Source organism: Accipiter gentilis, chromosome Z (assembly GCF_929443795.1).
Source record: "Accipiter gentilis chromosome Z, bAccGen1.1, whole genome shotgun sequence".
Lineage (NCBI taxonomy): Eukaryota > Metazoa > Chordata > Aves > Accipitriformes > Accipitridae > Astur > Astur gentilis.
Genome location: NC_064919.1, coordinates 7,744,533 through 7,771,724, shown reverse-complemented (window position 1 = coordinate 7,771,724; position 27,192 = coordinate 7,744,533). Strand labels below are relative to the sequence as shown.

General features: G+C 38.0%; 1 protein-coding gene across 3 annotated transcripts in view; it reads left to right on the top strand.

Annotated features, from left to right (window-relative positions):
* The first annotated feature begins 387 nt into the window (after window positions 1-387).
* The window catches only part of XRCC4 (X-ray repair cross complementing 4), a 179,776-nt gene continuing 152,971 nt past the window's right edge, over window positions 388-27,192 (top strand). For 2 of the 3 annotated variants that reach the window (XM_049794537.1, XM_049794535.1), the window contains exons 1-4: window positions 388-1,060; window positions 15,336-15,415; window positions 17,638-17,787; window positions 25,992-26,179. In XM_049794537.1, coding sequence (XP_049650494.1) covers window positions 17,649-17,787; window positions 25,992-26,179 — 327 coding nt within the window. In that variant the 5' untranslated portion in view covers window positions 388-1,060; window positions 15,336-15,415; window positions 17,638-17,648. Of the gene's footprint in view, window positions 1,061-3,157; window positions 3,229-15,335; window positions 15,416-17,637; window positions 17,788-25,991; window positions 26,180-27,192 lie in introns of those variants that run through there. The other variant, XM_049794536.1, reaches the window with a different exon arrangement.

The window sequence follows — 27,192 nt, the reverse complement described above, 5'->3', positions numbered from 1 at the left end:
AGCGGGCGGGCGGGGGGAGGCCGGCCCGGCCCGGCCCGGCCCGGCCCGGCCCGGTCCCGGTCGCGTTTTTCCCTCGCCTGTTCGCCCAAAGTGGTGTTTGGGTTTTTTTGGGGTTTGATGTTTTTTGTGGTTTTGGTGTTGGTTTTTTTTTTTTTTTTTTTTTTTTTTTATTCCAGCCGGGGACGCGTGGGGTCCTGTGTCCCGGCGCCTCCCGCCCGGCCCCGGCCGCGGTTTGCCCCCGGGGCAGGGAGCGGGCCGGTTGTCCGAGGGGTGGGGGGGGGGGCCGGGGGGGGCGCTGGGCACGGCCTTGGCGAGTCTGGGGGGGCCGCGGCCCTGTGTCCGGCCGGAGATCTCCCCCCCCCCCCCCCCCCCCCCGTCCCTGCGGGCGGAGACGCGGGGGTGGGCCCCTTGTTAGTGAAACGTTAAGAACATAAAGAACGCCTTAGTGAGGCTGTTTTTTAATAAATTGCTTTTTTACTGTGAAGTCACGGTCCTGTTCTTCCTTAAGGCAAATTCAAACTGGCTTCCCTTCGGGAAGCAGTCGAGGAGAGGGAGCAGAGCCTGGTCTTTCTGCTCCACTCTGGTCTCCTGTGTTTTTGCTCTCGTCCTGTGTCCTCTCCTTGTAGATGTTTTCATCTTCTTTTCTGTAGTAGCACTTAACACATCAAGTCAAGTTGAAAATGCTTGCGTAAAGGTAGTGTATTTCCTTGTCATGACCACAGTGTATTTTTCTGTAAGTAAACACACAGAATTATTAAAAGAGCTTTAAAAGAACATTATTAAATGTTCTACTTAGCTGGTCTCTTATACTTGCATATAAGAGAACCCTGAACAGCTAAAATCTGCAGTTACTCCTGCACTTGGCAGCTGGTTTTGACAGTGCCTCCTCTGCCATCGAGCCATACGAGAGGGATAGGCCTTCATTCTGGCTCACGATGAAAAAGACATGGCATTTGGTTTTTTTGACCAGGAGATTGTTTTTTTTCTTTAAGGAGTTGTCTTTGATACTGTGAGAGATTTAAGTAAAGTGAAGACTACATGCTTTCTGGCCAGTTCTGTGGTAACAGTTCATCGTGATTATTTTGTATTTAGAGCAAGGTGCCTAGGTGTTGCTGTCACGACAAGCCTCTGTTCTCCACTTCCTTGAACAAGCTGTTACTCCTTTTATAAGTACACTTCATCTTACAGAACTTGAAAAGCATTGACCCTTTCAAAGATGTTGGCTTTGTTTTGAGGTCTCTGTCATTCTGTCATATCTTTCAATACTGGGGGCAAATTGGTTTTGTTTGTCTGTTGACTGCAGGACAGGTTTTGCTTTTTCCCTTGGTAAAGGGAAACAATTTTTTCATCCTACCAGAGGTTGGGATAGCATTTGACATACTTCCAGAAAATGCTGTAGGAGGCTGCAGGGTAATGAGAGTATGTGTATAAAACATGTTTTATAGTGGAACGAAGGCAATATTCTACTAAGGCAAAATGCTTTAGGCAACTGAAACAAATGTACTCAATCCGCTTAAAACACTGTTAGTATCTTCTAAAGAGCAGCTTCATTTGCAGTAGTAGCTTTGGTGACTACAATTTTGAGTTCTCTGTAAAATTGTAGTTTCAGATTCATAATCACCAAAATGACTTTTTCAAACGTAAGTAGATGTAGAATTTAAGACGAGTTTTCTTGTAAAACTAGTTCTTCTGCTCTGTGGATTTCAGACACTATATTGATTTTAGATTTGTTCTTATTTTTCTCAAGACTGGTTAACTCCTACGAAGGTTCATTAATTTGCAAATTTATCCATTGACTTAATAGGTAGTCAGCAAGATGTATGGTCATTTGTCATAACATGTTCACACTTCTCACTCCTATTTTGTTAGTGAATTACATTCACAGGATCAATTTCTTTTATTCACATGTTGAGGTTTTGGGTGAAAATTGGAATTCAATTAAAATGCAGAAAGACAGTTGTAAAAACAGCCTTGTTGTCAACTACAACCTGTTGTTAAAGTGTTTGATGATGTCACATGAAGGTAATTTCTGAAGTGAAAGAACTATAACCAATGAACAATTCAACCTCTAATGGTTACCACGACCCTAGATTTTAGAAGCAATACTACTTTTGAACTTATTTATGTGTCTCTGAGATGCAAAAAACCCTGGTTTGGTTTTCCTTTTTGGTTTCACTTTTGATTTCTTAATGTGGATTAGTTACTGAAATTGAAAAATTATTTCTGTAATTGCAGAGGAGACTGTAGCTGTCAGTTCTCAGTCACGTTGTAGTCAAGCCTGCTTCCAGGTGGTCAGCTAGCTTTCTCTAGTTCCGTAGTTTTATATGCAAACATGTCCTATAGGATAATTTTTATATACTGTTACCTTCTTTGATAGTTTCTGGTAAGCTCGCATATAAAATACATTACAGATTTTTGCAAAAATGCTTTTTATTTACCCTAGCAATTTAATTTTCAAGTGAAGTTTCCAACAGTCACAACTATTTGAAGAAGAATTTTCATTGATTGCATGCTGTATTAAAATGCTTTCAGCTGCATATTTTGCTCTTGTGGAAAAAGTGCCATTTGATGCTAATGTGTACCTAGCTTGACAATGCCTTTTGGGATGCAGCTCTGATTCATCTAGAATATTGACTGAAATACAAGATTACAGAGGATGGTACTCTCCCTCGTATGTTTTTTCTCCTATTTAATATATTGTCAGGGAAAACACTACAAGTGGCTGAGATAGCTCAGTTGGTAGTGCCTACAGGAATTGGCTGCATATGCATTCTTGCCTGTTGAAATTTCAAAATAAATCAGAAGTTTAAACAATTATATTGAGCTATAAAGCAATATTCAAATAGGTAAATAAAACCATATGATGAATACTGGTTTTCTGTGTTGTTCCTTGGTTTGTGTTTGTGTTTTTTTTTAAAAGAGGTTTAATAGTATCGGCTGTGTTTCGTAGTACATACGCATTAAGAGATGTTACAGTACTGTGATTTGCGAGCGAAGAGATTGCATACTCTTGAGTGTTTAAGCAATAGAGCATACCAAGGAATTTGTGTGTATAATGAAAGGTAAAAGAAGTGGCTTCAGAGATTAAGTAAGCTTCTAGGTTGTTTTCAAATGCAGGAAGAATTATACCAAAACAATGTCAATTGCACGTGGGTATTTAACTTCTCTTGTCTCTTAGCTTTCATAAGAAGTAGGAGGATTGGAGGAGATCGTTTAAAAATATCACAGGTGGGTGACTGACATGAGAGGTACATCTGTATGAAGGCTTTGTGCATAACAAATGTGCATGTGTATATATGAGGTGAAAAAAATTTGTAAATAAGATATAAATGCAGTTGGTTTTTTTTGAGATATGCTAGTTTGAATGATTGGCAAAAGCTGATAATGCTCTTTTTTGCTTTTGCATCATATCCACTTCTGTGTTGCTAGTATCTTCAACTACAAGCATGAATGCATAAAAACTTATTTGCATAGTTGCTACAGCTACAAATTTGTTTAGCTCTCCCACTGGAATAAGGAGGCGATGGAACGTGAGGGATATGCATTATTCAGGCAAACGTAGTGTGTAGGTAGTGTTCTCTATGCTGGCAATGGTATTAGAACGTGGCATTTTGTTTGCTAGTACCGTTTTTGCAAAAAAGCTGTCTACATTTAGGTATGGCTCTTCTTTCTTTCCATTTTGTGCCTCCCTCTGTTACCTAGTAAAAGCGCGCACTGTATTCACTGGAGTAGGATGAACCACAATAGCTGTAAAATGCTTGGGGGTTGCAGCTATTCCAAGCAAGAATGAATTCTCAGTCCTCAGTCTTCACATCACAGGTGCTTGGGAGGAGTGCTTTAACCTAGTATTGTAACCATACATTTTATAGTAACTTACTGTGTGAGTTGATGTATGATAAGAAATGTTCATATAACAATGGGAATTCCTATACCTTAAAATTTCCGCTTTTTGTGGCAGGTTTCATGTGAATTGCTGTCCTCTGTCAGTATGATAAAACTCTGAATCGTGTAGGCTGTTATAAGAGTTGACTAGAGTCTTGAAAGACTGTGAGGAATGAACATGCCAGCTATTATGCTATACTTGGATGCCGGATACACACATGCTGAGTTTATAGTTTGGGGTGCCTTTATTTGTTTGATCATGTGATGGTGGCTATGTTCTCCAGGTTGCAGAGAGAAAGCACTTGCCTATTACTTTATATGCTCAACATTTTTTACTGCTGTTACAGAGAGCGTTTGGAATGATTTGCTATATGAAGTTATGGTATTATAGGCACATGAGGAGTTATTCTGACACAGATAGTAAAATGAGCAGAATAGCAGCATCTTGGATCTACAAGATGATTCTAATGTATCTGTTGGGGAAGTACTTAAGAACTAAACCTGGCAAGTTAGATTTTAAACACTATTATGGTATACGGAGCTGCATAAAGCATTTTCAAAATTGCCTCAGCATTTAAATTCCATTGATTTCAAGCGTTTATCTGGACTAAAACCAGTACATCTAAGTTGTTACGTACAACTTGCAAAACAAAGCTTTTCCATTAAGTATTATTTAAAGAGGAAAAAAAAAAAAAGAAAATATAAAAGTCATATACAACTGATGGGCTGATTCCAGGGATACTGCACAGCTCAGCAAGGCACTCCAGCTTGTGGTGGTGGGGGGAGAAGTGTCATGGCCTTGCTGTAGAAATAGTTATGCTGTACATGACACAGGTGACCTTATCCACTCTTCTGACATGCACAATCCCAGTGTTGGTGCTGTTGGTGTCTTGTCTTGCCAGCAGGTTTGCAGGAACACTGGATAGCTTACTGTGGTCTGTTTTGACCCATAAACTTCCATTTCAGTATGAATGAGATAATTTAAAATGGTTTACAATACTGCATGTTGGCTTCACTAAATTACATGTTACATGCTTATGTATGTGTAATGAGCCTTACAGAGACACTTGCCGTTTTGTCTCAATGCCTATTTCTGATGTCCTTGTTATCTTTCTGTGCCACTTGAAGATGAGAAATTTTAATCCTTCCCTCTCATCGCCTAGGGCTTTTTAGTAGGTGGAGAATGTTTTTAAGGGGTTACGTTAGAGCTTAGGAGCCCCAAATGTAAAAGCACCACACATCCTTGAAGAGTAGGTGGAATCCCCAGGAGTTTAGGGTGAGGTTTTTAAGGTCTCAAACTGTTATTTATGTCTTCAAGGTTACTAGGATGCAGCTGTGATTTCTTTTATATTTGGCAAAAAGTGTGTAGTGCTTGCTGGTTTTGTGGGGAATGCGTCAAATAATGTGCATACACATTAAGTTATGATCTTGACTAACTTCACTAAATAACAAAGAATCCAATTTAGAAAGCTATTGTAAAATACTGTTGAATGGTTCATGAAATGAAAATGTTTGTACCAAAAGTAGGGTTTGCTCTAGTTCCACCACTGGTCCCTCTGCTGACTGACCTCTCTCCCTTTCCTGGGTTAAGAAATGGTGTTCTTTGCCTCCTACTGCTTGTAATTGGGATGTCTTTGTGGATTTTAGTCTCCCCCACCTCCTTTGTCTCTATACATGAGATGAAAAAAAATGAAAGGTGGTGAAAGACTCCTGTGAATTTGAAGATTATTCGTGGAATTGGTATCAGATAATATAATAATAAGGACTGCTGTCCAAGATATAAAAGACTTACTGGATTATGTATGGTACCATGTTGACAGAAGCTAAGGTGAAATTTAGATGACAATTACTAAACAAATTACTGTTGTTTGCTAATCTAATACAGTCATATCTGATCAATGAAAAGATCATCTCTTATAGGAAAAGTTCCAAGCTGAAAAAAGTTTCATTATGCGTGTGCCAAAGCAAAGGCTGCTGGTGTTACTGTCTTCTGAGGCGTACTAGTAATTTCACAAGAAATTATTAGATAGTCCAAATTCCCAAAGTTTGGAAAATTACTGGGATATTTCTGCATCTGCTTTGCAGACTTCTAGGTGAGCTTGTGGGAAAGGGTGTCCTCCAACAGAGCAGACAGATAGAGCAGAGATTGTAAAATAAATAGAAAAAAAAGGAGACTGATCTTATGTGATTTTAAGAGCGCAAAGACTGAGAACTTTGTGTTCTTGATCTAGACATCAGCCAAATTGCTTGCTATCTTGGGATGCAAAAATTAATGCAAGGAAGACTGAGGCTATATATCCTATCACAGGCTGCATTTGTTTTTAAAAAATGATTCAAATGATTATGAAAGGGATTGTTTGTTTACAGGTCTACAAAAGGATCTTAGAGGCCACCCTTTTCAGCACAGTAGCTGGACAGGAAGGAGGGAGCATGGGGCTTTTCAAATGCTGTCAGCTGTGTCAAGCTTATGGTGGAAACTTCACAAAAAACCTGAGGAGAGATTTGTGTTGACTGAGCCAGTGAGGGAAGCTTAGACAGTAGTTGGAGGCGGGAAACTGTATTGTGTGGGCTTATATTAAATTTCTCCAGCTGTGAAACTTAACATTAATTTACAGAGTACAGCATACAGTGGCTATAGGCATAACAGAGATTGAGCAGAAATTTTCATTTCAGTGAAAACTAGGCATTGCTTTCATAGAGGATAATTATTTTTGGAGATAAGAGGCAAGGAACTAGCTGAAGCTTTCTTGTGTGTGTCTTGGTAATAGACTTACTTGACTTATGTTTCATAATCTCCTGAAGGCAATATTAGAGAGATGTTGGTTTTTTTCCATTTGCCTTGGTCAGGGAAGTAGATAGATGAAAACTGTGCTTTATATTTTATAATCTTTCTTTAATATTGTCTGTTCCAGGGATTTGTGTTACTAGCTTTAACTGTTCTAAACATAGATGTTTTTCTTCTCTTCTTTAAATAATGGGGTAGAGGAGGAATTTTTTAATATATACTGTTAATTCAAGGTTTGTGTTGTGATTTTGGTACTTGATAATGTAAAACAAATAGCGTACTTGTACATTGAAAGGGGGAAAAATGCAGTGGGGATACTTCATCTAAAACTGTACGGAAGTAGTTTGCTGGAGCTGTGGAAAATTGACTCTTCTGCACAAAAAGCTGGGTTTTCTTATGCTTATATACCTGCATTAGTTCGAAGTCATTGTATTTGTTCACAGTTTCATTTCAGGTACTGATGTGCAGTAGTGGTTCTGTTTAGCTTCTGCAGTTGGGAACCAGAAAGCCCAGCAACGTGAAGGTGAACATTTTTTACGTCATTATTCCATAAGAACTGATTTAACTTACAGTCTTAAAACAACAGTTTTGACACCTCTACACTGATGCTCCACATATTTGCCTTGTAATAATTTACACTTTAAGATCTGAAAACTGTGTCTAACTGGTGCAGTATCAAAGCACTTTTGTGCTCTGTTTTCCTAATGAGTACCTAATTGTGCTCTCAGTTCAAGTCCCAATGGCATTTTTCCACTGGTATGCCCCTGCTGTGTCCTCATATTAGTCTGCAAATTTCTTTTCATTCCAGTGCAAGCTAGCATTCTTTAGTAGTTGTGAGGGAAAACTAATATTGAAAAGCTGGCTTCCTTAAGTAGACCCCCTTGCTTTGCATGAGGTGTCTTGGGTAAGGTTTAATTTTTGAGAGTAGTTTTTTTGTTTTTGTTTTTGGTTTTTTTTTTTGCCTAGGCCATAGCAAGAAAAAAAAATCACCACATTAAAGAGTCAGGAAAACTAATTAGAAAAGCAGTGAGCAGATATGTCTTGAAAAGCTTTACATTTTTATGTATAGAACTTAATATATAAAATGTACAAGTGACTCTTGTGAAGCTCTTTATGTCCTTTTTCCTTCCTAAATGTGTTTTGTAGACATAGGGCTGACTGCGCACAACCTAATAGATATGTGTTTAGGGTGCAGAGTCAGTGGCCACCAAATTTGCTATCTGTTTAGTGGAACTGTGTCCTTATTTTATCTATTTTTTTAAAACAAAGCTGCTTGTTTGCTCAGAGCTTGGTGCAGTTGTGGGACTTTGGCACTGGGCCCCCTCCTTGCTAAAATACCGGCATGTCAGTCATTCTTGGATATGGACTGGTGCTTCTCTCCTGTTATGGTTTGTCACTTTTCTGTGGGTTGTTGCCTGTATTGAAGGTGCTATACCATGGGGCACCAGCATCATATAATCCTGCGTATAGGTACCTGTCATGTTACCTGATACGTTGAATCTCTTGGCTTGGCATTCAAGGCAGATCAAAGAACCAAAGCTGAACCTGTGTTTGTATGTGGAAACAACTGCAATCAATGTTCAATATGAATAGATACAGATGGATGTCTCTGTCTTAGCTTCAAACTCTGATTGCTCAGCCCAATCCATCAAAAAAGTAATTAATTTTCAATGCAAAGTGTTAAACATGGCTGAATAAAGAGCTGTAAAATTGAAATTTAAGTGCATTGAAAGTGAATATCCCAGTTCATTGAAAATGTCTTGTGAATTATTTTTCTGTGGAGGTCAGATGAAACAAAATTAATTACAGTGTTTAAATTAATAAATTAAAGTAGTGTGAGCTCGTTGTTTTCAAGGAGATCAATGTTGCCTTTTCCATTAGAAAAATAGAAAATGGAAAGAAAACTATAATAAAACTTTTGTTAAGTGAAGACAAGGTAATGCAGGATTTTCTTCAAAGAAAAATGCCTTAGGAAACTGTTTAGCAAGATAAAGCAATTTGAAGTCTAGGGCTATTTTTTATTATTAATTTGACAGGGATGTGAAATTAAAATAATCCATCTCTTTGAAAAGTCTTAGGTGTAGAGGTGGGAGGAGAGGATGGTATGTAAGCCTTTGTATTTATACCTGCTCTTGTCCCACTGAAGCAGCTACGTTTGGTGAAACTTGTTTTTCCAGGTTACTGGGCTCAATTTTTCAAAGCTCTTCAGAAATCTTACGTATAGAATTACATCCTTCCATATCTAGCTGACACTGATTTCTTTGTTTCATTTATCTTTGTTTCAGATTTGTTACTCTTGCCTATGGAGCTATTATGGATTCAGTAGTACTGAATTTATTTGACTTTATTTCAAACTAAAAAAAAAATAATAAAAAGCAGACTGTTTAGTAGAATCCATTGCTCAGTGATGTTAAGTCAAGCATTTACAGAAACATGTCAAACTGAGTGGCATTATAATAGGTCTAGATGGGGACTAGAGAATAGAAAACAAAAGAAATCTGTAGGACAGATTTGTTTTGTGTTGAATATCCTGATAATACTTAATCCTAAAGAAGGCAGTGTTTTGGAAAACAGATGATACCTCAGCCAGACTACTATGTTATCCAAATATACATCAAAAAGACATACGTATCTGAGTATTTTTGGATGGGTGAAGGGCAGTTAAAACATGCTGCCTTTTTTTTTTTTTTTTTTTTTTTTTTCCAATTTCTCAACTTTCCCGTACTCAAATGGATAATACTAACTTACTGAAAACTGCAAAGATGCTTTTGGAAATGTGACTAAGATACTAGAAATTCTGGAATCTTGGTTCTTACTGATGGTATGCAGCAAGCTGAAAAGTTGTGTCTGGCAGAACTGTATAGATTCGTTTCCTTTTCCTGTTTTTTATCTGCAAAATATATAAATATTTCAGTGCTGTCTTTTCAGAGACATTATGAGGAAATTGATATATATTTAGATTGATATTTTAATTTTTTGGGTGTTTTTTTGCTGTTGTTTGTTTATTTGTTTTTTTGAAAAAGTGAATTAACTTTCTTAATAGATTGCAGTTTTCAAGGGAAGGCAAAACAGGTGTGGCTTCATGCCACCATTTGCTTTGGTAGGGCCTTGGAAAGCCAGGCTGACCTACTGCCAAAGTAGATTTATAAAATATTTGTTGGGGCTTGCATCTCCCAGAGGCAGCAAGGGTAGTGAGTCTGGGTCTCTTATGTGCGCCTGCTGACTTTGCATCCCAGATCTGCCCACTTGAAGCTGGTTTGGTGGTCGTCTTTGATCCTTGCTCAGTTCTATACACACTTTTTAGTAACTTCAGTACTAAAATTAACTTTTTAATCAGGAAATATTTCAGTTGTATGATTTAATTTTATTTTTTACAGATTTATAATATTTAGTTAGTGTATCCTGCTTTAGGGAAATGTTAGGATTTTTCTGATATGGATTTTCGAAAGTGATGATTTGACAGTGTGCATACACTGAACTATTAGTGTGGGGAAGAATTCGTAGGAAAGGATGAAAAAGAAGGGTTTGTCCCTCTTGGAAATCTATCCAGGTACTCCCTTACTTGCTAGTATATACTAGTATAATTGCTCACTTGGGTGTTTATTTTAATATATTAAGGCCTTTTTTTTTAACCTTGTTATAGCTTAAACTGTCTCCTAATATAGATGCTTATAAGTAAGCTTGGCAAGCCTGGATATCTGGAGTTGGTAGTGGGTTAGGCCTGAGACTTCAAGAGGATGAAAGACACCAGGGTGGGCTTTGCCTCCAGGCTACAATTAAGATCAAAGCTTGTTAGTAAGATTCCTACTATAAAGGTTGTTGACTGTCTGCTTCCTTCTGTTTCTCCTCATTTTTCAGCTGGTGACTGTAGTAAATAAGTCTGACAAGGGTTGTTCCTTATCGTAGATTCCAGATCTTTTGCGGCAAACTTGCATATCCTATTGGCCCATGGAGTCTGACAAGCTCAAGACTGCTTTTTTTTGGACAATTGCACAAAAAGTATGTGCATATTTCCAAGCCTTTTGTGGCTGCCACGAAACAGTGGGAAGCAAGCAGTGCAAATGTTAGCCATGTGAGTCTTGCTTCTGCACTTGGGTCCATGAGGACCAAATACTAATTGCATCAGTCTCAAAGTCAATCTCTTGATCAAATGTTGTCATGTAGGACTGAATTTTTAAAATGGGCCATTCACCCATCTGCACAAAGTTATGAAGTCATTCAGTCACTTCTTCATATCCAATGCCAATTTCTCATTTATTTCCTTTATCTGCAAGGCAAAGTTGCATTATTGACAAAACTGTGAACCTTGTGCTTTTAATATAGAACCAAGTTAAACAAAAGAACAACTAGATACAATTTAGGTTGCATGTAATATAAAAATGTGTTAGCCCCCTAAATTTCATTAGGAAACAAAGCTCTTTCAAAATTTTTATCCTTGGTCTTCAGATGTATCTTTAAGTTACAGCTGAAGGTTATTATTGAATCTTTCTTCAGTGTCAAACAATTATTGCGGTTAAGGGAATGGGAGGCTTATTGTGAGATGTGATAGGAAGGATGCTGTATTGTTTTCTTCCTGTTTGTTAGCACAATTATGTTCTTCCAAAAAGGAAAGAAAAAAGAGGAAGTCCTTATTAGGTCAATAGTAGTTCTTAGATTAACTGAGTCATAGTTGAAGTTTTTGTCAGATATTTTAATGCTCTTCCTCTTGAACTATTGAGTTAATGGAATTTTAAATTAACTTGAGAGAATATCAATTTGTATGAAATATATCTCTAGAAATATTCATAAATATAGACATTGTCTTATTTCCTTCTGTTGGAAAATGTGAAAATAGCTTGTTTTAATCTTTAAAAGCAATCTGAGTTTTTCTTGACTAGTTTAAATCTCCAATAATCCACTTATAAGTACATATAGCATCTCCTGAATAGTACCTGTTCTCTGATTATAGGTTAACCATTCACTTTCTTCTGATTATTGGTTTCTGATTTGTAGTGTATGTTGTGGTCAAGCCAATGACAGAAAGGATCAAATTATACACTTTAATAGCAGTGTGCAGTATATGCTGGTCTTCTATTCGGAGCCCACTGTAGATAGCTTCCTATTTTTCTCAACAAGAAAGCACTTAAGTTAATTGCTCCATTAGAAAGACATAGTAGCCCTTTCTGGTCTGTAAGTATCCTTCCATGCATAGCTGCTGAAGTTTGGAACACCTGCAGCTGAAGCAATTTGAAAAAAAGCCATTAGTCTGCATGGAAAAAAATAAAAGTGCTGAAGTTCAAACTATTATCAATGATGCAGTGTTGGAGCAGCCTAAAAGATTTGGCTTTTGGTCTATGCCTAGTGCTATCCAAAACAACATATAAAATTCTTTGTAAACCAATTTTAAAAGTGTCTTGTTTATTCAGAAGCAACTGTGTACACTCTTTGTTCAGAGACTAGACTCCAGTCAATTGCACACCAGCCAACAGCTGATTTCTCCTTAGAAAGAAACATTGCCTAATATAGATCATAGAAGCCAAAGACCAAAGGGACAAAGTGCTAAAGATAAACAGCTCAATCCTCAACTGTTTGAACGCCTCAATAAAGCCTCTGATGAACAAATTTGGGGTGGGACTCAACTGTTCCCACCTGCAAGCTTGTCTCAGATCCTTGGCTCTAACTTGGTGAGGTGCTGGTATGTGGTGTGACCTCCTGTGCCCTTAAGGAGAAAAACACTGTCTTTCTTATGGCCCTAATCAATCAGTTTCTCTGCAGCTTTTCTTTATCATAGTTAAGGGAGGAAGAAAGTACTGACTGCTCTCATTTTATTGAGACAGTGAATGGAAGAAGCCTACAGAGACAGTGTTGCTGAATATCGAACTGCACTTGAAGGTACTCCTCTGGTCTAATAGACTCAGAGGTGCTTTTTAGACTGCAATAGTGAGGGTCTGATTTCAGTAATTTAGTTTGTTGGATAGCTATAACAATAGTCTCGTTTTATGCAGCGAGGTTCGTTTTTTTTTTTAATAAGCTTCAGCAGCGGCTGGACTGCTAAATAGTGTAAGTGCCAGAATTCAGGTGGCTGTTTTAACCATTCTGAGCATTAATACTGTTCTTGTGTCCCTATCTTTCCACTCAAAGATGTGAAACTAACTCTTGAAGTTTCAACTCTCCCTCATAATTTATATTTTTGGATGTCTTTCATAATGAAATTATGACTTGGTGGAGATGGGGATGTTAGTAAAATCTTAAAAAGCAGTACCAGCTTCTACAAGCTTTTGCGACCAGTTCTGTGAAGGTTCAGGCCCCAAGCTGATGTGTATTTTACAGACCCCTATGTCAGTACATCTGCAGTTATTTTGTTCTGGCTGAGTGTCTGGCCCAGAGTACTTAAAACAGCTGAGACTCTTTATGCTTCAGTTTTAGGTGTAGTGTTAATGGAGTATTTGGGACAATAGCCACAACAGAGAAGTGGTTTGGCATTCATTTAAAAATTTACTGTTAGTGTTTCTTGTAGGACTACTTTTTCAATGTATAAAGGTAGATTTGTAGACGAGCATGTGCAGGACTATTGGCTGGAATTTTGCATGTGTGGTGGTTATGACAATGAATTATCCTGTTGAATGATTGGTGTTTTAAAACATTATTTAGATATTAGATTGAAATGCACTTAATTTTCTCACTTTTAGAATCTACATTTAGGGTTTGGGACATAATGATGTCAACAGTAAAAATGGGAAACTTAACTTTGTTGCACCCTTGATGCTATGATAACCCTCTGATTTGTGTATATATGACATCTCCTGCCATGGAAATGACTCAAGACTGTGGATTCAAGCAAATTACTTGGAGTTGTGTTATCAGTCTTCTACATTCCTGGAGAGAACACTCATTGTTGGCCAAGTTGAAATATTTGTAAGGTGGGGGATTTTTTGGGGTGTTAATTTGGGGAAGAGGAGCTGGACAATCTGCTTTGGCAAATCTGCTCTTCCTGTGCCCATCAGACTTTGGCAGTGCACAGCGTTTCTTCCCCCACCCCCCAAAAAAACCCTGGAGCAGAAACTCCGGTAGGAACATCATCACTTTTTACACACAAGTACTTGATCTGTGAAGAGTCACATATGCTTGGCATATTGAAAGCTGATGGGGTCATGAGAGAATATAGTAAGCAGGGAGGTGAATTGAGGTGGGTTAGTTTTAAGGAGGGTGGTTTAGTTTACTTCAGCTCTTGAAGTATAGAGCGACATATCTTTTAAAGATGTTGAACAAAGTTGTGAATCCTGTGAACATACAGCTAACTGCAGGTATTCAAGTAGGACATCCAACTTCCCTTGCAATTCTTATTTTGGGAATATACTGGTGTGCATATGTTACTGGTTTGCCTTCAGAGTGGATAAGATGCATGGACTCATAGTAAATTAACAGGCAGTATGCTCTGATTTAGTTTCTGTATTTTTTTCTTTCGTTAGTGGTAATTGCTAGTTGCTAAATAGGTAACTGCTGGTTTTTGTTGTATTCATGCTTCAGCTGTGTGGTTTATCTGTTTACTCAACACTACACTGAACTCTGTGGAAGAGTTGTGGTGTTGGGAGATTTGTGGAAGAGGGGTTTGGGGTTTTTTTGTTTGTGTGGCTTTTTGTTGTTTGGGTTTTTTTACAAACAGGTTTTAAAAAGCAGTAAGGTACAATATTTTTGTTTGTAGTGATGTTTGTGTATGCTGTGTAGTCAGACTAATTTTCATGAAGAAGCTTTGTTTCTCTTGAAGATAAGTAAATAATAGCCATTATACAGCGAAGAATCCTTAAGCTTTTGCTAATGGGTTGGAACAGTTGAATGCTTGGAGATCTCAAGCAAGGCTGAGCTCTGCTTTGTGAGGCAGTTTCTAAACATGTAGTGGTAGCAAATACTCCTCTCAAAAGGTCAGTGAACGCAATGAAGGAGGTAAAAGCTGGGAGAAGAAGTGTTTTCATTTTATGCTCTCTTGTAAAATTGGTCAAAGATACACAGTAAAATGTGGAAAAGCTTGACAACCATATGTTGCATTTTATTATGAAATATAGAACATTCTTCTGTGTTGTATCGCCTCACCATATTTGTTTTTGTTGAAGTTGTGTATTACTACTGGTATACAAATTGTATGGAAGCTTTCTCAGTTCTGCTAACAGGTTCATCCCTTACAATGGTAACTGACCTCTTATGAATGATGTCTAAACAGAATCTTCATTTTTAGCTGTTCCACATCATTTCAGTGAAATAGTGATGTGTGAAGATGGATGCATGGGAAGAACAGTATTATGATATGAGATGAATTTCATCTCAGGCCTTAAAGACCTTGTTAGCACATCTTTAAAGAAATTTCCTTTCCTGTGTGACTCTTGGCATCACTGTTTCTGACTGAGGACTGAAACTTCATTCTCTTTTTTGTCATATAAATAGAAAATCCAACTCTTTTGCTTTGCTTTCTGTTATAACAGTCTACATTAAAAAGACAGCCTCTGATGCAGGTGGTTTTCACTGAATGTTGCTCTGCTTTGTGATAACAATCAAATGCAACAAGCAAAAACTCCCTATTGAATTATATATATGCATCAGTACTTTGTATGCTATCTGTCTGGGTTCTGTGCAATTGCTTTACATCCTTTAAGTAAAAAAGAATAATTAACGTCTTTTTAAAAACATTGTCTTTCAGAGCTGGACTTCTGTGAAAATATTTCCTGAGAGACGTTGTATTTTTCCAGAACGAGCAAAAAGCAGAACGGAATCTGGCAGGTAAAGGAGAATACGTGTGTGTGTGCTTAAACATCCTGCACACACTACTTGTGCTTTCTGTCCTGTGCTCTTTATTGACCCATGTCCAGGCAGTTAGTACACTGCAAATCTTTAAAATGGCTTTAATTCTATACTCACTGATTGCCTTGTTCCATGCCTCCATGCCCCAAATATTTTATTTTCTCTTCTTGGTTACGGGTGCATGGACATACTGTAGATTTTCAGAAGTAGCCAGTTGCTTGGAAATAGAAGGCTTTTTTTTTGGACTCAAACTAATTTTTTAATATTGCTTTTAAGTAGTTTTTTCATTTCTGGCACATTTTCTGTGAATAGAAAGGTTGAGTATGACATCTGTAAAAGTATAAGCAGTGTTGGTTTATGGATGTAGATAGTAAAGTCATCCCTCTTAATGTTGTTGGTGAGAATTTATGATTCTTAGCTGTATGTACATGATTTATCTCCTACTCCTACCATAGCTTTTGAATCCTAAACTCTTCAGAAAAATATTATAAACAAGGAAATGTTATGGTGCTTATGTGTACTTAAGCTTTAAGCTGGAAAAATAAAGTTAGTGCTTTGAGTATTTGGTGATGAAAATGTAATGGGTAGTCAGGAATGCTGGAAGTGCCTAGTGACATGTTTTAGCCAAAGTTTAGCTTGGAATTCGTAGCAGGCACTTTATGTGATGTACCTCTTACTGTTTAAAAAATGCTATTTGTTAGTGCAAGGTGATCTGTGGTTTAATTAGCCATCAGAAGTAGTTAAGGTGTTGTTTCATTAACTTTATTGATATCTGTAATGAATGTTTGTATTACTGACGATGCAGCTGTTGTCTAGCTGTTAATGCAGCTTTATGCTTGAAAAACAAGTCTTATATTCATATATTTTGCTGCTTTTGAATACTGTGCACTTGTCTGGACAAGGGAAAGGCATTTTCAAATGTTATTGGGTGCAGAGTTGAGCAAAGGTCAGATACAGTGCAGTCAACTGCAGTTAAAACTGTTCATCCCAACCTGAAAATGCCAACTTTTTGGGAGGCCAATGGTAGTTAAACTCTGTATCTAGATTTGGCTCTCAATGTCCATGAGCAAAGAAAGAGCTTCCCTCTACTAGTGCTTGAAGAACCGAATCCCCTCAGGACCTGAGATGAACCTGATCATGATAACTTACTGCTACACTTGAGATGGAAAACTGATAGAGCTTTTAATACTTAACCTGTCCAAGCATCATTGTACTCAGTGTGTGAATCTTAAATGCTTCAGTTGTGTTTTTCCTGCTTTTATCAATACATGCTATTTTTAGCGTGTGAGTGAACATGTAGCCCTTTTACATTCACTTCATTCTTCTAAAAAAAAAAAAAAAAAAATTTAAAAGCCCCAAACAACTAAACACCCCAAAACAAACTCTCCAGGTACTGGACAACATGAAGCATTTTCAATGGAAATACTGTATGTCAGTGTTGACTTCAGAATTGGCTGTTTCTTCATTGTTCTGCAGAGCTAATTGCCAAATGCAGTTTTAAAGTTCTTGAGTACTGTGAGGATTCATTATTGTCACATTATAAATAAATACATGGGATTCTTTAGAAGGTCTTATGTCAAGTACAGATTGCCAAGTTGCTTTGATACTAAGCAAAAATTCACTGTAGCATCACAAATTTCGTTGTCTGCAGCATCGAGTTTTTAAATTTCTTTGGTTGCTGGCATCCACTACAACCCCTGCCTTGCAGTGAAGCTTAGTAGCATGCTTTCATATGGCAGTCTTCCAGATGGATATTGATTATTTTGACTTATATTCTGTGTGCTATATGTTGGCTGATAGCGGACAGTGAGCTACAAACATAGCCATGGGGAAGTGCTTGTTTATTGTAATTTTCTGTTCCCCAGCTTCCTGATACTTAGTTTCTTAATCTGGGACTATTCAAATATATTTGATTGTTGGCACTATGCTTTAAAACCTTACTTATTGTAATCCAGTTTTCTGTTTGGAAATGTCACCAGTTCTGTGAAAAACTGAATTTGTAGAGGAAAGTAAAATAAAATTCTAAGCATGCTTATATTTGTGGGTTTTTTGTTTGGTTTTTTTTGGGTTTTTTTTTTCTGTGTGTGGTTCCCCCCCCCCCCCCCCCCCCCCCCCCCCGCAAAGCTAGTTACGTAAAAAAGCTAAGCACTTCTGGAAAATAAGCCATTGTTTTTAACAAGATTATCTTACTTCCTAAACAGGTGTCTGGAAAATGGAGAAGACTTTGAACAGAATTCATCCTGTTTCTGATCCAGAAGCAACATATTTTCTACAAGTATCATGGGAAAAAGATTTAGGCACTGGCTTTGGTATAATACTCAGTGATGGTCAATGTGCATGGACTGGGACAGGTAATAATGGAAAGAATAAGAATTGTTCTAAATTATTACTGTTCTTTAACATTATTTGTAAACACTTTCTGAACTGTGATCCACAACTTGTATCAAGAACTTTTTATGAGTATTACCTCTCCCCCGTGATGGAGGAGGTGGGGCTCATGATCTTCTGGGGCGTTTTCAGAGATCTTTCAAACCTGGAAAGATTGTGTGTAGGGATATGCAATGTTTTGTTTTTTTATCAAGATTATAATTTCTTGCAGTGATATTGGAGTACCACTTATGTGTCTTCTCCAGGTCCTTGAACAAATGTGCCATACAAGTTCCGTTTGCAAATTTATAGTTCATGAAGCATTTAACTGCAGATGTTTTTTAAATGGTTTCATAAAATCTTAAGAATTAAATGTAGTTGTATTTGGTACTCAGGTGAATTTTTGAGAAGAATGGACAAGAAAATACATTTTTTCTGGGTGTAAGTTATGAGAAGGAAAAAAAACCACTGGCCTATGCAATTCCCCACCCCTCACCCCCCACTCCCCCGGCCCCCGAAACCTGAATAAGATGATGGTTGTCTTAATATGTGCATGCTTCTCTCATTCACACCTAGTGAAAGAAGGAAATATTTGTGTGTTCCTTTAGAAATGTGTCAAATACTTGATCAAAAGCCCTTCTCTCAGTGGCAAAAATATTTCAAAGCGAGGAAAGAATGATATATTTTACAGCATATTGTAAGCAAAAATATTTTCCTGACTTTTTCTGAATTATAAGACTAGATTTCCGTGTAGTTCCTTCCTTCCTTCTCCCTGTCCAATAGATGTTGTTTTTCCCCAGTTCCTACATAAGTGAAGCTTTCACATAGGCCTGATATAAATATAGATATTAAAAAAATATATAAATAAAATAGTGCTTTTTGTATGTATATACATGTATACAGACTATATATATTTGTGTGTATATATAGTTCCTGTGCATAAAAAGAAGCTTAATCATTCATTAACCTTCTTTTGAATACAATTGTTACCTTTCTCTTCTTTCAGACCTAGGGAACAAGACTAAGTTAAAATATGTCCACATATGTATTAAATCTGCTCTTCCATATTCTCTTTAACTTTTCAGACACACTTTTGATTAGAAGTTCCTGCAAAAGACAAATACATACATTCCAATGCTGGTTCCCTGTAGTCTGGTATGAAGGGTTTTTCTTTCTTGATTTGGTAATAGGATAGTGAAACTATATATTTTCAAAATAACAAAAAACATGTTACCATTGATAAATACTTAAATAATTAAGCATACTGTTTTTTTTGTTTAAAAGCTTTTCTGGTTGTTCTTGCGTAACTTTAAAATCCCCAGCTTAAAATTCACAAAAAGCTGATTCTTTAAATCAGTTATTTTTCTAAGTAAAAGCTATGTTACTATAACTGGAAGAGTATAGAAAAAATACGTAAACACAGTTCTCATTTTGTTAACTTCCTGCATCTGGCAGAATGGCTGGATGATCATTTTCCAAAACAGAGGACCAGTGAAAGCAAGATGAGCTCACTCTATTAAAAGAAAAGAAGGAAACACACAACAGTTTAGCATGAGCGCTGGGTACTCATCCAAGGAGAGCGCTTCTGATCCATTTCTAAAGAATTCCTGTTGAATTTGTAGTCCTTTCAATAGTTCATTAGGAATTGAAGTTCTTGTGCATGAGGCTTTCCTACTGCACAGGTCTGGGTTTTTGTACACTCAACGTTGTTTTTTGATCACTTTTTCTAAGTTATTACATCATGTTTGAGACTGCTTAGGTTCTAAATTCAAAACCTGGGAGGAGGGAGAGCAGTGGTCAGAAAATTCTTGCTGTGGAAATCTCTTTTGGGTTTCCCACACTGTGGATTATTTTGCTTGGCAAGACCTACCAGGAAGTGAGTGAGAGTTGCTGATGGAGTTGTCTTTTATGGTTTTTGTATGTTTAATGTGATGATGAAAAGTGTTAGGAGTCCGATTTAAGGAGAAAAAAAAAAAATCTGGCGGGAGGAGAAGCACACAAATATGCAATATGATCTGATGTATTCACTTGGTATTGGGTTAAAGATCTACAGATATATGTATTTATACATTTCATGTTCCTCTAACGATTGATCAGTTCTGCTAGTTCTGTAAGATAAAGGAACATGCAGCATGTACAGGTACCACAGGAGAAAAAACCCACAGTGCTCTATTACAGTATATTAGTGTCTTTGGTTTCTTAGCTTTCTTATCTAATTTTTCTCAGTTTTTAAATAATTGTTCTAAAGAAGCACTTATTTTTGCAAGTATTTCCAACTTATTTTTTCTGCTGCTCTTTGCCTTGTACTGTAAGGGTTTCCACGTTTCTGTCTGTACTGTTTTGGGGGACTTAAGGGAGTTGCTGACATACTAGTGGCCTTTTCTCTCTCAACTCTGTGTAGTGTCCTGTACGAGAAATGAGCTAGATAATGAGAAAATGATTGGTGTATGTAGCATAAAATAGAAATGTTTTAATGGCAAATTTCTTGCTTTTCTTTCCCACTCAATTCTTGTTATATGTAGTGGATTGTTAGCTCTGCAAGGTAAGTATTGACCAGCACTGTAGCCCCAATGGGTCACTGACTTGGAGGCTTAGCTTTTTTCCTGACAGTAGTTTCACTGTATCATTTTTTATGTGAAAATTACAAGTGCTGCTTTGGGTTTTAAAAAACAAAGATGCAACTGGCAATTGTTAAAGTCTTAAGCCTTTCTGATAACATCCATTTCATCTTTACAATAAACTTTAAAAATCTTGGAAAATTTTACTTTTTTTTTTTTTTACTACTTCATCTAGGATATTTAAATGTGTTCAGTTATGTTGGGGCTGAGGGTTGAATACTTGGCTTACAGTGATGTAGGGAAGAACTGATAGCATGCGCAATGGCTAGTGTAAATTAACAGCATCCAGCTTTGCAGCAATGTTTGTAACAGTACCAAGTCCTGTTCTGAAATTCATACCTGTCAGTCTTAATGTGTGAGGATTCATGCACAACTGACTTTGACTTAGCAGTTGCTTGCTTGTAGGTCTTTTCATGTTTGCAGTGCTGCCTGCATGCTGGCTTTGCTCTTGTTCATGTCCCTGTATGCCAGCTGCAGCTGTGTCTGGTATATAGGGAAGGAGGCAGTGATGCAGTATTGTAGCTAAATAGTGTGGCTTTGCACTCAAAAGTCCTGTTTATAGGACATGTACTAGCTGGCTATGTACGTGGCCCTCTGTCTTAGCCTCTTTCCCTTCATGTATTAGGAACGGGTTTTACATATTAGGAAAAAAGATGGTTGTGATGTCCATGCAGTGAAAAAAGAGTTCTGATACACCTTTATCCATTTGTCTCTCTCTGTGCCCTGTGTTCCCTTTCATAAAGATTTTTTAAAACCACAACTTAGTGAAGAGGGCTGCTGCTTACTTTTGTTCTTTTTAAATTTGTCTTGTTGGGTTGTAGGAATAAATTTGAAAAGTGTAACCTGTTCTTCAACTGATGATATTAAAATACAAATGTTTTGAATCTTTAGTTTATTAGGTGTCTCAGAGTATTTCAGTGCCCTACAGCTCATCAGTATTAGGCTGTGTACAAAAACACTTATGTATGATTGTCTATTATATCTGCTGTAATGGATAGCAGAATACAGTTTCCATTTTGGGAGATGTGATTTTATGAAGAGCACACAGCTTGAGTTTACAAATCTGTGGGGACACACAGTAATAATATGCCACACTTCTCCCTGGCCTCTTTTTTCCACCCCTCTCCATTGTTTTCTTCTTTCTCTGCAGTATAGAAAATGCAACTTAAAATATAAGCATAGAAGCATCTTTTCCAATCTAGGAATACTGATTATGAAGTTATTTTATTTGTGGTTTATCCTAATGCATGCTCCACAGCACTCCTATATTCTTTTTAATGTATAATGGCATTTCTGCAATTTTTGACATCTGTTGAATATTTGTGGTGTTGCATACCTGGTAAAATGCTATCTATTGTGCCTTGTCCTTTTACTTTATGTTAGGCTAGTATAAGTGTGACAGGTTTCCTCTTTTATCTTTAAAAGAAGCGCGAAGCAGAGAATACTCATTTTTAAGCATTTTCTCTTAAGGAGAGTATGGGCAGATTTGTGACAGACTTCAGACCGCTATAGGCCTGACATTTCACGTCTTAGTCTAACAAAGACTGACTTGCTCATATTTATTGAGCCTAATTCCACCTTTTTTTTTTTTTTTTTTCTCTTATGACTCCAGAATAGTTCAGTTCCCTTGTGTCCCTTTGCTTTCTAGCTTTTGAAGGACCTAACACATTTGAATCTGTCGAGGAGAAAATGCCTTGTGCTGGGGAATAACTAATGTGATTCTGACCCACTAATTTATCCTTCTAACTGAGTGTATCTGCAGGCTCAGATTTTGCACAGAAGGGGATAGTTTCTCCTTGTGTCAGCTGCTTGTTTGCTTGCAGTGGTGACATTAGCATGCTCGCTTTTTCCACCTTCATTTCCTTTTTCACCTAGCTGGTTGCCTGTGTCTTAGAGTAATAGAGTGGGCTGTTAGTGACTGACCTGCCTTACTAGATTTTGCAGATATATGGTAATCACGTAAGGTCATCAGCAAGGTAGTATTAAAAAAGAAAAAAAAAAAAGGGGGCACAAAAACCCTAACAAAAAACCCCAACAACCTCCCCCTTAGTTAAGTCTAAGATCAGTTACATCTACATGTTTTCCATGTTGTGAGATGTGTAGAGAGGAGGACTACAAAAGCTAATACTTACCAAGAAGGAAGAGGGGGCTGGGTAGGTCGAAGCTGGGGGCAGCCTTTGGCTGCAGTGACTATTGACTTAGGGGAGTTCAGGATTGTGAGAGGAGGGAACAGAGTAAAAGGCAGAATAACAGCCCTAGATTTCAGGAGAGCAGACCTTGATCTCCTCCAAGCTCCCTTTAAAAGAATCCCATGGGATATGGCTTCTTTGTCTTAGTCTTTGCTGGTTAAGATTTGCCTTTAGAAATCCCAAGCCCCTCACTCAGATCAGTGGGAAAGTCAGAAGCAAAGGAGACTTACCCTTGGAGGAGGATGAGGTTAGAGAATGTCTTAAGAAACTGGATGTACCCAAGTCCATGGGACCTGATTGGATGAAACTCTGAGTACGGAGGGATCTGCCCCATGTCATTGTGAGGCCACTCTTGATTGATTTTGCAAATAGTGATCAGAGGGTATTTTCAAGGACTGGAAGAAACATCTCTCTTACCTTGGGGAAGGGTAAAGGGATGGATCTGGGTAACTGGAGGCTGGTCAACCAGAGGGTGTTGGAGGAATAATGCTGGAAGCCATTTTGAAAAATGCTAAGGATGAGATGGTGAGTAGTCAGTATGGGTTTACAAAGGGGAAGTCACACCTGACCCACCCGATAAGCTTCTCTTAAGTTACAAGCTTGTTGAATGAGGGAAGGACAGTGGATGATGTTTATTTTGGCTTTAGCTAGCAAGGGTTTCAACACTGTGTCTTATAACATCCTCATAGACAAACTCTAAAGGTATGGACTAGATAGATGAAGAGTGGAATGTATTGAGCTCAGCCAGTTCAACCAGATTTCAAAGGGTTGTGATCACTGGCATGAAGTCTAGCTGGAGGCCGGTTACTAGTGGTCCTGTACCACAGGGATCAATACAGTGTCCAGTAGTGTTAACATCTTCATTAATCATTTGGATGATGACGCAGTGCATCCTCAGCAAGTTTACAGATGATGCAAAACTGCGGGAAAGGGTTGGTAGAGGATTGGGTTGCCATTCAGAGGGGCTTGAATAGGCTGGAGAAATGGGCTGACAGGAATCTCATTAAATTCAACAAAGGGAAATGCAAAATTGTACACCTGGGGAGGGGGAAGCCCCCAGCCTGTACTGGTGCCTTGGGTGACTGGCTGGAAGCAGGTCCCTGGTTGAAAAGGACTTGGGATTCCTGGTGGACAAGAAGGTGAACATGGGCCAGCAATGTGGCCTCATGGCAAAGGTGGCCAACAGTCTCCTGGGCTGCATAAGGAAGAGTGTTACCAGCAGGTCAAGGGAGGTGATCCTTCTCCTCTGCTGAGCCCTGGTGAGACCTGTGATGCAGTGTGCAGTTCTGGGCTCTCCAGTATGAGAAAGACATGAACTTAGGGAATTGAGTCCAGTGACGGTTCCTGAAGATGACTGAAGTACTTGAGCATCTGTCATGCTAGGAGATGCTGAGAGAGCTGGGACTGTGCAGCCTGGAGGAGAGAACGCTCAAGGAAATTTTGTCAATGTGTGTTAATACCCGATGAGAGGGAGTAAAGAAATTGTAACCAGTCTCTGCTCAGTGATGTCCAGTGAAAGACGAGAGGCAGCGGGCACAAGCTGAAATGCAAGGAATTCCATTTAAACCCTGGAAAAAAAACTTTTTACTGTAGGGGTTATGAAGCACCGGAACAGATTGCCTGAAAAGGACAGTCCTTGGAGAAATTCAAAACCCATTCAAAACATGGTCGTGAGCAACCTTTGTAGTTGACCTTTCTTTGATCAGTAGAGTTAGACTACATGATCTCCAGAGGTCCCTTCCAACCTCAACTACTCTGAGTCTGTAAAAATACGCAAAAATTACTGAAGTTGCAGAATTAATCCAGAAATCCTGAAGTCTGCGAGGATATAACTATTCATAGCAAATAACTGTACATTTACCTCTTTGCCATATTTTTATATGATGGATTGATTTGATATGTACTGCCTCTTTTGCGATATGAGGGTAGCTACAGTGTCAAGAAGATTGGAGAAAAATGAGGCAATTTGAACAGGCTCGTGTTTGATTGAAATGCTGTTCTATTTTTATTGGTATGATTTCCGTGCATACGTCTGTGCAGGCTTACGTCTCTGTGAAACTCTTAAAAAGCATTTGTATAGAGAAGAAATAGTTATTAATAGGGGTTTTAAGTGGGATACTTTAAGTCACTTGCAGTTTTGTGAAGGATGTATTTTGGGTTTTGTTTTTTTTTGGGGGGGGTGGTGTGTGTGGTTTTGTTTGCCTTTTTGTTTTGTTTTGGTGTGCGTTTTTGGGGGGGTTGGGGGTTTTTTTTTTTGCCCAGGCTGTCACAAACTAATGTTCTTTTGCATATCTTGAGCTCTCAAATGCTGGGCAAATGCTACAAAGGTCTAAGAGCAAGCAGGGGTGGATGACAATCTAGAGCAGTCTTCCTCAGAAGATTTGTCAGAGGAAAAGGAAACACTTCTGTTAAGTAAACGTCTAAAATACTGTATCAATAGGCTACACATTAAAGGCTGCATTACATTATACACATCCTATCTTTAATTTAGTGTCTTTGCTTGTATCTGCTTGTGCCAGAAACTCTTCACACCTCATTGAGATCATTATTCTAATTAACAATTGATCTCTAAATGTACTCAGGAAACAGTATGTAGAATAAAATTGAAAGGAACGAAAATAAACAGGGGCCCAGGTGGTAAAATCAAGAACTGTTTCTTGGTACTCCTAGTGAATGAGGATTTAGGAAGAAATAAATGATCAGAAGCAGACAGAAAAGGCTATCAGCGTTCTCAATGGTAGTCATCTTTGGCCTGTTCTATACCGTATTCAACCATTCTTCATCTTCAAAGGAGTGGAATAAAATTTTCTTCATAGACCTGACGTAATGCAAACTGGAGACATATCCCCCATTTAGTGGTCCTTGAATGTGAACGATAAAACATGGATTCTCAAGTCTCTAGGTGTAGCTTTCTTTGTAAATTGACAGTTGTGGGGTTTTTTAAGGTTTTAAGTTACAAACTTGGAAAACTGGATCCAGAATCTGTAAGGAGACAGTTGCATCTGTAGTCTTACAGGATTTAGATTACACACTTTCAAAGAGAACTGAGCGGGCACAGTAGATCATAATGAAAACATTCCACTCTCTTGTAAGGTTAGTGTTATGTAGAATAACTTTAGGCAAGTAGAATTGTGGACTAGTAGCTATAAACAGTTTTCAGACAGGAAAAAAGGGACAGAACTGAATTCGTATGAAAAACACACTATTCCTGCTACATTTCTGTTAGCATCTGGCACACTGATATATGTGAAGGAAAGAATAGTCTCCTAATATTTGCCTGTCCCTTAAGGTGTGTGAGTGTGTGTCTGTATGTACATATAAATATCTATACATGTTCACACACACATGAGTATTTATTTGTCACATGTTTCTTTCTGATAGTGTCTGAAGCTGAAATTTCTAGGGAGGCTGCTGACATGGAAATGAATAGAGAAAAGTATGTTGAAGAACTGAAGAAAGCATTGATTGCTGGAGAAGAATCAGCTGACAAATACAACTTTGCTGTTTCAAGAGATGAAGAAAATATGGAGTGTCACTTCTGCTATGAAAGAAATCTGAAAGATGGCTCTGTAAGTAGTTAAATGTTTAAATTTGACAGTTAAACTATGAGAAGGACCTTCTTGGTACATTTCTGTATTTTGTTAAGTTCTTTAAAATCGAATAGACCTGTGATATATATGTTTTGGATTGAATGAATATTGTGAATTCTGCCACGGGCCAAACTAGAAACAAGTTTGTGGTTTCCTATCAAAACCTGCTATCAGTAGAACTATTGCTGTGTTACTTTCTTAAACACTACTGAGTAAGAGTATTACTTCTGTATATAAGTCTTGGATTAGTGTAGTGATAGGACAAGGGGTAATGGCTTTAAACTGAAAGAGGGTAGATTTAGATGAAATGTGAAGCAGAAGTTCTTCACTGTGAGGGTGGTGAGGCACTGGAACAGGTTGCCCAGAGAAGCTGTGGATGCCCCATCCCTGGAAGTGTTCAAGGCAAGGTTGGATGGGACTTTGAGCAACCTGGTCTAGTGGAAGGTGTCCCTGCCCATGGCACGGGCTTTGGAACTAGATGATCTTAAGAGTCCCTTGCAACCTAAACTATTCTGTGATTCTGTGATTTATGTTTTGGGTTTTTTTTAAGCAGAGTATGCCTACATGTTGGAGCTGCAGTTCAGTGTTAAGTTGATATGTTCCATAAGCTGAGACTTTGTCATTAATTCCTAATTTGGAAAGTATGCTTCCCTTTCGAAATTCCAGCCCTCAATGCATTTCTGCTTTGCTTGCTTTTTCTTTATTCTCCCTCTATATGCACCCAAATAAAGAAAAATATTAAAATTTAAGGAAGATTATTTTCAAATGCTAAAATGTACTGGAAAGTGAATTTTTCTATTACTTTAAATATTTTTAGAAGCTAACACTAAAATTGTTTCCTGCTTGGAAATGCATTAAATTGCAACTGGGAATGTGGTTCCATGTTGGTTTCTTGGCTGCAAAGGAAGGACCCTCTTAAAGCAAGAAAGAAACCAGTATAACCTTTATCTGTAGGCACCTTTGGTTGTTTCAGGTTGTGGTTTGGTGTTAAA